The 9,768-nt window shown below is 47.8% G+C and overlaps 1 protein-coding gene across 1 annotated transcript; it reads left to right on the top strand.

The window, feature by feature from the left end:
- Nucleotides 1-6,178: 6,178 nt before the first annotated feature.
- Nucleotides 6,179-8,093, top strand: LOC309670817 (potassium voltage-gated channel subfamily A member 1; the record flags this gene model as incomplete). Its single annotated transcript, XM_082481924.1, has 2 exons — nucleotides 6,179-6,312; nucleotides 6,562-8,093. The coding sequence occupies exon 2, from the start codon at nucleotides 6,618-6,620 to the stop codon at nucleotides 8,091-8,093; it is 1,476 nt and encodes a 491-aa protein (XP_082338050.1). The 5' UTR covers nucleotides 6,179-6,312; nucleotides 6,562-6,617.
- Between the last annotated feature and the right edge of the window lie 1,675 nt (nucleotides 8,094-9,768).

Raw genomic sequence — 9,768 nt, 5'->3', positions numbered from 1 at the left:
GGAAAGTTCACTTTCTGGTCTCCATATCCTGTGGCCAACAGCATTCGTGAACAAAGTTCTTGCTCCTGTGCTTGTATAAGGTCTCACACTAAGTAACGCAATCATGGGAAGCCAAAAGTGGGTACTGGCAAGAAAGAAGTCATATGTATTAAACACCTGAGTATGCTCAGGTAATCACAGGAAGAAAAAACTGTTGCTAAGTCATTCATGACTTCTTCTCCAAGTGCTGTTCCAGGTGTGCAAAATGGGAAACAGAAATTATTTTCAAAGACTTGGTGCATAGGCCTCAATAAAATATGCTCTCTTCCTTTCATAGGCCAGACCAGCCTGCTTGAGCAGGGGGTTGTCTCAATATCAAGCAGACGGATGTACAAAACTCTGGGAAAGAAAAACCTAGGACCAGGAAAAGAGGTCAGAGAAGGAGGAAGTTGTATCAAAACCACAAAAATATTGTTGCTAAGCATTTTTAATTACACTTCATGTAGAAGTGTGTTCCTCCTATGGGTACACACCCACAAGAGTTTGGTATTTTCTGTAGTGTAGCTTGGGCACTGTGGGGTGGATTAGCACTTTGCCCTTCCATTTCGTCTGATGATACAGCTGCTTTGGAGGAGGACAAAAGCAGGGTCAACCCTTTCCTGGTACAGCACATGCTCTGATCTCCCCTGTCCAGCCATCCTTCTGCTGCCACACTTTGCCCATACCCCATTCACTGATGTGAGATAAAAAGCAGCAAGGCGGTGGCATCTTTTCTCTCCAGGCTGGTCCTAGCAGCAAAACTGTCATGTGAGTGAGGGAAGTTTCTGCTTCCTTCTTCACAGGGATGCACTCCTAAGCCCTCATCTTCCCTTTGTGTAGCAACGAGACTGGATATACCGATTGCCTCTTTTGATCATAGAGGGCCCATACTTAAGGCTTTAAAAAGGAGCAGGAAAAACAATGAAATTATATGACAAGAAGGAACAAAAGTCATTGTCATCTCCCATTAGCTATCAGTATGCTTTGAAGCATGAGATTTGATTATCCCAGTCATAACAATGCCTAATAATACTGCAGGATAGTACAAGGCTCATAAATCATTATTAAATGATAATAACCTTTTAAAAGATCCTTTGTTCCCCACAAGGAATAAAATCCAACTCTCAACACCACAAGCTCACCTTTGGCTCTACCAGTTGACTCTTTCCATGTCATAGACCATTATGACTGATCAAGGCTCTGCAAGTCAAATTTAGGCCAAAGCATCTCCCTGCATGCATAGCATCCTATGTCTCCAAGGGCATTAAATGATGTCTGTGGTGACACCTGCACAACTCATTTGGGGGTTTGTACAGCTCTAAATGGAGATATAATATTACTAGATTATTTTCCAGGCTTGGATCAATTGGGGCAACGATGCCTATAAAGATCCATAAGGTTCAAACAACCAGGACATCACTTCCCACTTTGGATTTAGCAATGGTTTCTATCACACAAACTGTCTCTTCATGTCGAGGAAATTTAGCATGCCGAGAGTGTCACTCGTGATACCTACATGAATGATGTCACGCTGGGAAATCCACTCTACTTTTGCGTCCATTTATTTCTATCAGTAGTTTTCAGGTTCCCTGGTGACAGTGTTTAAATCCTATTTCATTGTGTAAAACCAAAGGTTATTTTTTAGTCCATCTTAAGATTCACTGTCATTCAATACAATTTTTCTTTAATCCTTACAATAGACTAAGAGTTTTAATCAACAACTTGAGTCTCTGTCCCTTAAAAAAACTGTCTCTAAAAAAATCTATTCTGTTCTTTCTTGCCAGGGGAAATCTTTTGTTTGCCAGACTGAAACATAGGAACCTGCAGCTTTCTCTACAAGGCAAGACTTTGAACTTGCCGAAATGGTTCTGCTTTTGCTGTCCTGACCTACCCTTGACACAAGGAGTCTATCAGTTCTGGTTGCCTATGAAATGTTACATCAGCAGCCATCAAAGATAGCAGCGAAGCTCCTCAACCTGTGCGACTCAGAACGCCTGCTGCTTCCCCATCTGCGTGTGCTCATCCACACTACCACGCCAGGCTGGATGCACTTTCCATGGGGGAGCTCAAGTGGAAGTGGTTCTCATAGCGAACGGCTATTGGAGAGGGATAATGCCATTTGCATTGTACCACCAGACCTATTGCCACAGAAAGCTGGGCTCTTGATTGTTTGCAACTTGTAGTTTCCATATGAAAACTTCTGCTCCTGAACAGTTTGACTCTTGAGGGGGATTACCAGTTCTGCTGCTGGTGGCCATTTCCTGTAATATAGAATGTATGAAATAGCAGCAGCCTGACTTCAAATTTGGCAGCAAGTTGGAGTCTCCTTCTGTGCCTCAACATTTAATTCAAGCTACTTAGCACTGTAATGTGTAACATACGACCTCTTTGCAAGCCCTAGTTTTACTGCTCATTAGTCTACGTACCTTAAGAAGATTTTCAGTGACCTTATGGCTAATAGTCCACTTTTCTTAGAAAGATATCTACCTTCCAGCATGATTGCTTGTCAGTAATGTTAGTTAGATTGGAATGAGAAATCACAGAGTTCAAAGCTATTCGAAATGAGGAGCAGGGTAGCAATATCCCAGTTTGTGCTTTCGCTACCCTGTAATGAAAAATAAAGGGTGCTAATTTTTTTTTTTTTTTCTGCTACTGGTGTACCCACACCTTCCAATAAGGATTTGGGTTCTGCTGTGCTGAGACAGCCCTCAGGAACAAACAGCCTAAGCAGTTGTGACAGGCAAAGGAAGCACTTTTAGCCCTGCTTTTCAGATGCAAAAGCTGAACGTACAGACTTGCCTGCAATCATGCAGGAAACCAAGGGCAGAACAGCACCTTGAACTCAGGCCTCTGATTGTAGGATCTGCATTTTCATCACACTCCTGAGCGTACATATTTGTCTTTGAACCAGTACAGGGGGATATAACACTGCACCAGAGGCGGGTGAGTGCTGGCTCACAGAGCTGTTTCTGCAAAGCATTTCCAAGCGCACTGAATGCAGAGCTCTCTGAATACTTTGCAGTCAGCTCTGTGCAGCATGTCATCCAGGCGTGGAATTCACTGCCATAAGAGGATGTTGAGTCAAAGACTGTAGCCGAGTTTCCTGAAGGGTTGAAAAATAGCCTGGTTAGGTTAGGCAATGGAACTGCCTTTTGTTTTTTGAGGGGTTGAATTTGTAAAGGGTCTAGGGCTGCTGGGTCCAAGGCTGAGTGCTGATGCTGAGCTGCTAAACTGTCAGACAGAAAATTAGCGATTGTGATTTTCACTAGGAGAAGACTGTCTCTTTTTATTTATGTTTTGCCCAGGAGTGGCAGAAAGAGACTTTTCTCTTTCTCAGAACTTCACCAGAAGTTTCTCACAAAACTTTCAGCATATGTGACACTCACTGGGGGAAAAAAAAAAAAAAAGCCTATATGGAGCTAGACAGGAAATCCATTTCTTTTTCTTTGCACTTTTGTTTCAGCCAGGGCTGGTGAGTGCAGCATGCAAAGTAGCAGTGATTAGAGCACACCTATGGCTACAGGATTTTAGAATGGTTTGTACTCTAGCAAAAAAACCCAAACCATACCACCATAAAAAAAAAAAAAAAAACACCAACAAACACGCCAAAACAGCAAAACTTGGGAATAAATAAGGGGAAGGGAAGAAGAGACAGAATCCGACCGTGAGGTCAGGTGGTTAAGTATTTTCGGACTGCCAAGGTGGTGATCTTAAGTGAAGATAATGTATTATGCAGTGGAAAGCTAATGAGACCAGGTCTGTTAAACATGGACTTGGTGTTACTTAGCTCTGGAGTGCTTCAAATTACACAGGCCCAGGTTGTATTTGATCGCCTCTCCCGCTTTGACAAAGTGAGCAGCAGGCTTTTATATAATGTACATGATCATATACTGTAGGGAACAATCCTGCACTGGCAGGGGAAGGAAGCTGATGACATAATGGGTCTTCTCCATCTCGAAGTTATGTGATTCATCAATTAAATGAATTCAGTGGGATAAAGCAGCATGAAAGGGCAATTTCCCTGTAATACGCTGCCTGCCGATTAACTCTTCCCTCCCAATTTCAGCCACACCGCTCGGGATCCAGCCTCTGCCTCTGTGCCCAGGGAGCTCCGGCTGCGCAGCCCCGTCCACTACCGAGCGCACGGCGGGCCAGGGGTCGGGATCGGGGTCGGCGGCAGCACCAGGACCCCGGGAACAGCCGTTCCGTTCCGTTCCGCGCCGTGCCGTGCCGTACCGTGCCGCGCCGGGCCGTCCCCGCACCACGGGGGGCTCCGGCCGCAGTGGCCGCGGCTGCGGCGTGGCGCTCGGTGCGGGATGTGTAAAGCCCTGCACCGCGCCGGCCGCCTCCTCTGCGGTGCCGCGGCGGGCCAGCCGGCTACCAGCCGGAGAAAGGGGGGAAAGAAGGGGGGGTCGGGCGGGGAAAAAGCGACGCCCCGCACCCCGCTAGCCCCTCTGCGCGGCGGGGGCGGGTGTGCTCCGCGCACTCGCCCCGGCCGCCTGTGCCCCCTCGTCCTTCCCCTTCCCTCGGGGACCCGCTGGCTCTCCGCAAGCCCCGCTGCGGGCTGGGGCTGCGCGGTGTCCCGCAGCGGGCGGCCGGGGTCCGGCGGGCCGGGGACGCCGCCTGCATTGCGTCGGGGGCGCGGCGCGCAGCCTGCCGCGGCGGCGGGGGCCGCGCTGGCGGGGGCGGCCGGCCCGGGGGGGCAGCGTGCCTCCCCTCCTCCCTCCGGTCCCGTCCCCCCGCCCTCCCGCTCCCCGAGCTGCACCAAACAGCTCTCAGGTTTCTGCTGATACTGCAGCGTCAAGAAATGGCTCGAGTTTGCTCCTTGCTCTTATGCATTCAGCAGCCCTCTCGCTCCTGCCACACGCGTCCAGCTCCTGCCTCCTCCTGCTGCTGCTGCTGCTGCCGCCGGGACGAGCCAAGACCGACTCCGGGGATGCGGCTGCAGGACTGCGGCTCTCTCACATCTCCCCAGCCGCCGCTGCCCAGCGCCCGGCTCCTTTTCCAGCGATCTTAAGGGAAGAGAGCAGGAGACCCCGCAGCTATCTAGGACTCCTTGATTTTATTTACTAACTCAAGCCTTTTGAAAAAGGTACTTTGCACTCTTTTCCAGCCCCCCCACCCCTCCACCCCCACCCCCCACTGCGGTTCTCGGCAGAAACTAATTAAACCCACTCGCCCTTGGTGCAGCCTAAGACCGTGTATGAATATTTCAGTGTCTCGCAGGCAGCCCTGTAAAGCGATCGCTGTATTATTAAGAGGGGCGCAAGAGAAGGAGGAGGGTTGAGTTTGCCGCTGCGGTTTTTGTTTTGTTTTGGTTTTTTTGGATGCTGCTGCAAGGCGACTTGACGCATTCCGGCACTGGCTCCTACTCCTAACCAGCGCATCTCACTCGGAGCAGGTAAGGAAAAGCCCCTTCTCCCCCCGCGCTGTTGGACTCTATTTTGGACGGTTTGGGTCTGGGATGTTGATCTCCGTCCCCTCGTCTCTCAGTTGTGTTTAGCTGCTGCAAAGCAAGAGAGGAGATGCTTTGCGCCCCCTCCCCTGATCCTCCCATTGTTGTGATGAAGTTGTCAGTGCTCAGCTAAGTCTCCACCGTCTGTGAAGTGGGGAGCGTGGTGGTCAGGAGACTTATCGCAGGAGCTGGCCCCTCTGAAGTTGCCTGGGAAGCCCTCCCGATGTGCTCGGGGCACCGCGGGGTCCACATCGGCCCCTTCCTGCCTTGGAGGCACCAGTGCGTGTCCAGGGATGTGTGGGAACGTGTAGGACTCCGCATGTGCTGCTGTAGTGGGCAGAGCGGGATGTTCTTGCTGGTGTGAACGCCAATCCATTGCGCCTGAGCGTGTGTGTGTGGTGGGGCTTGGGGGCTGGTTTATTGTGTTTCTCTCCTCCCTGGCAGCCTCCTGCAAATGAGCTTTATGCCTTCAAAAGCAGAGTATCTCCATCCCTTCCCCCCCAGCGCATAAGAGGAGAGGACCGGGGCAGTGTGGGGGGGCAGGCGATGGAAATTTGCTGAGTTGGCATTGCAAGGACTCGCCTCCCAGCCACCCCTTTATTTATTTATTTATTTATTTATTTATTTATTTATTTATTTGTGTGTGTATGTGTGTGCATGTGTGTGTGATAACTTCGTGACAGCAGCTGCAGCGATGGTCGAGTCGGCGAGAAAAGTGGACGGATCAAGTTAAAGGCAAAAGGAGACAGCTGGGGAGGGGACCCCAGCCTGGGGGTGCACTCCATAGACCTACAGCCTCCCGGCTTGGGGGACAGGACCCCTCACCTTACCTGCCCTCTTCCCCCCCTAAAGGTACTTCTTCCCTCTTTCTTCACCCTCCTGTTATCCCTGATGCCTCTCCCTTCATCCCACCTCTCCTTTCCCCTTTGGGATATTTCCATCCTTTAGGCTCCTCGTCCATCCCTTCCTCAAGCTCTCCATCCCAACTTGTCATCCCTCCGTGCAGACTCTGAGCCCCCTCTTCCCCCCTCCCCCCCCAGCTGCCCTGGGGCTCTCTGCTCTCCTCCATCCTCCTCCCCCCTCTCAAGTCCCTCTACCTCACTTCTCCTACCCTGCCCCTGGGTCCCCTCTCCCGTGTGCCACCATGACCGTGATGGCTGGAGAGAACATGGATGAGACTTCTGCGCTACCTGGCCACCCCCAGGATAGCTACCAGCCTGCTGCCCATGATGACCATGAGTGCTGTGAGCGCGTAGTGATAAACATTGCTGGACTACGCTTTGAGACGCAGCTGAAGACATTAGCCCAGTTCCCCAACACTCTGCTGGGCAACCCCAAGAAGCGCATGCGGTACTTTGACCCCTTGCGCAATGAGTACTTTTTTGACCGAAATCGGCCCAGCTTTGATGCCATCCTCTACTACTATCAGTCTGGGGGGCGGCTTCGCCGGCCGGTCAATGTGCCCTTGGACATGTTCTCTGAGGAGATCAAATTTTATGAGCTGGGTGAGGAGGCCATGGAGAAGTTCCGGGAAGATGAAGGATTCATCAAAGATGAGGAAAGACCCTTGCCGGAGGGGGAGTACCAGCGCCAAGTATGGCTCCTCTTTGAATACCCAGAGAGCTCTGGGCCTGCAAGGGTCATTGCAATAGTCTCTGTTATGGTGATCCTCATCTCCATCGTGATCTTCTGCCTAGAGACATTACCTGAGCTGAAGGAGGACAAGGAGTATACAGTGCATCGCACTGACAACACCACCCAGGTCTACAAATCCAACATCTTCACAGACCCCTTCTTTGTTGTGGAGACCCTGTGCATCATCTGGTTCTCCTTTGAGCTGGTGGTGCGCTTCTTTGCTTGCCCCAGCAAGACTGAATTCTTCAAAAATATCATGAACTTCATTGACATTGTGGCCATCATCCCTTACTTCATCACCCTGGGCACCGAGATGGCCGAGCGGGAGGGGACTCAGAAAGGAGAGCAGGCCACCTCCTTGGCCATCCTGAGAGTCATCAGACTGGTAAGAGTCTTTCGAATCTTCAAACTCTCCCGGCACTCTAAGGGCCTCCAGATTTTGGGACAGACCCTCAAAGCAAGTATGAGAGAGCTAGGTTTACTAATCTTCTTCCTCTTCATTGGGGTGATCTTGTTCTCTAGTGCGGTATATTTTGCTGAGGCTGAAGAACCTGAGTCTCATTTCACAAGTATCCCCGATGCTTTCTGGTGGGCGGTGGTATCCATGACCACTGTGGGCTATGGTGACATGTACCCTGTGACAATTGGAGGCAAAATCGTAGGCTCCTTGTGTGCCATCGCTGGTGTGCTGACAATTGCCCTGCCTGTACCTGTCATCGTGTCCAACTTCAACTACTTCTACCACCGAGAAACAGAAGGGGAAGAACAGGCTCAGTTACTTCACGTTAGCTCCCCTAATTTAGCATCTGACAGTGATCTCAGTCGCCGCAGCTCCTCCACAATCAGCAAATCTGAGTACATGGAAATCGAAGAGGATATGAATAATAGCATAGACAATTTTAGAGAGGCTAATCTCAGAACTGGCAACTGCACTGTAGCCAACCAAAACTGCGTTAATAAAAGCAAGCTGCTGACCGATGTGTAAACAAAAAAACCAAAATCCCCACTCACAGCTTGAAGACTTTAGTGACACAGTCACACTTTGTAGATGCTTTACTGATAGTCTTTGAATGCTTTATTTATCTCGTAAATGCATTGTTGCATTGCGAAATTTTGCTCAGCGATAAAGAAGCTTCCAGGATCCATGAAAGATAAGATTTTGTTTATTTTTAAAAAGCATTTTCCATCTGGTAAATGATAACCATTTGAACTAGTTTAGTTTTAAGCTGTATGACGCTAGACCTAAACTTTTCCTCTCCCATCTCCCTTTTTTTTTTATTTAATGAAGTTAACTTAAACTAAGCAAGACAGTCTTTAGAGCTATAAAGCATATGCATGGATTCCAGTAAAAATATTCTGCAAAACTGCACAGTTACAATAAAGTGCATCAGATAATAATAATAAAAAAGATTAGCAAAAACCTGCAGCAAGCATTTGCCAAGGTTTTTACGAAGGAGCGCAGATTTTCCTTCCGACCCCTATGTCAGATACTGCATACTTCTAATCTACAGATCCACACAGCACCTTATTAAAAACATACTTAAGCCTGGTCTCTTTTGCTGTCCATAGAAGAACTATTCTAAAAGAAAAATAAGAAACAAACCAGAAGACAAAACATCTGCAATGCTGCTAAGTTCTCCTACATGCAGATGATCTAAACATACTTTTCCTTTTCCCTGTCCAGAACTGGATACAAAACTTTAAGCCCCTCTGTTGCAAGATAGCACAATGGAGTTTAATATAAGCATGTTTGAATTTGATACTATTTATTTTATAATCGCATGCCTGAAACGTTACCTCAGACAATAGCGGATAAGCTTTTGTTTGAACTGAATCTTCTAAAAATAGGTCCTTTATCTCTCTTTTTTCTTTTCTTTTCTTTTTCTTTTTGATTTGCATTCACCAGAAGTGCACTCCTTAATTTATTAAATCGTTGACTAGTAATTTAAAGTACTGTATTTAAGTGCGTATGTTAGTCAAATGGGAACAGTAACTTTTGGAGATCAAAGCATGTTCAAATATTCAGCATTATGGCCTATTTGATTAAGGTGTAACTTGAATTAATTAATGCATGAATTCAACAATAATAATAACAATAATAATAATATTAATAACAATAAAAACAAAATTAAAAAAAGTGCTTGATAGAATGAGGGCCTGAATGAACTGATCAGAGAAACCTGATTGTTTTCCTGCATTGCTCAGGAAAATGTGTTGGCTTTTGTCCAGGCGTTGTTGGAAAGGACCATATCCCATCCCTTAAAGGGAAAGCTATATGGAAAATTAAGAAGTCAAGTTATATATAGCAACACCTAAAACCTAGTATCCTTTATAGTTGAAAGGTGCAGATGCATGCTTTTTGGTGCATTCTCAGAATGTAAATGAAACTTATCTATTATATGCATCCAAATTGCAGCAGCTGGTTTCTTTTGCAGTCATTAGTTGAGCCTTTTTTGTATTCCCCTAAAACTCACCGAAGAGACTCAACAGATTGATTTAGGTAGTTGCGCAGTGCCTTTATCTTACACCCCCTAAATTGCTGAAAGTGCCTCCAGGATCTGAGCCGATCAGAGATAGCGAAGGAAAGGGCAAGGCACCAACACACTGTCAGGAGTGTTCTGTGCTGCCTCCTGGCACAGTACAGAAGAGGGTAGAGAAAG

Source organism: Vanellus vanellus, assembly GCF_965231255.1.
Source record: "Vanellus vanellus genome assembly, chromosome: 1".
Taxonomy (NCBI): domain Eukaryota; kingdom Metazoa; phylum Chordata; class Aves; order Charadriiformes; family Charadriidae; genus Vanellus; species Vanellus vanellus.
The sequence above is the reverse complement of the archived record's forward strand: the minus strand, read 5'-3'. Positions and strand labels throughout refer to the sequence as shown.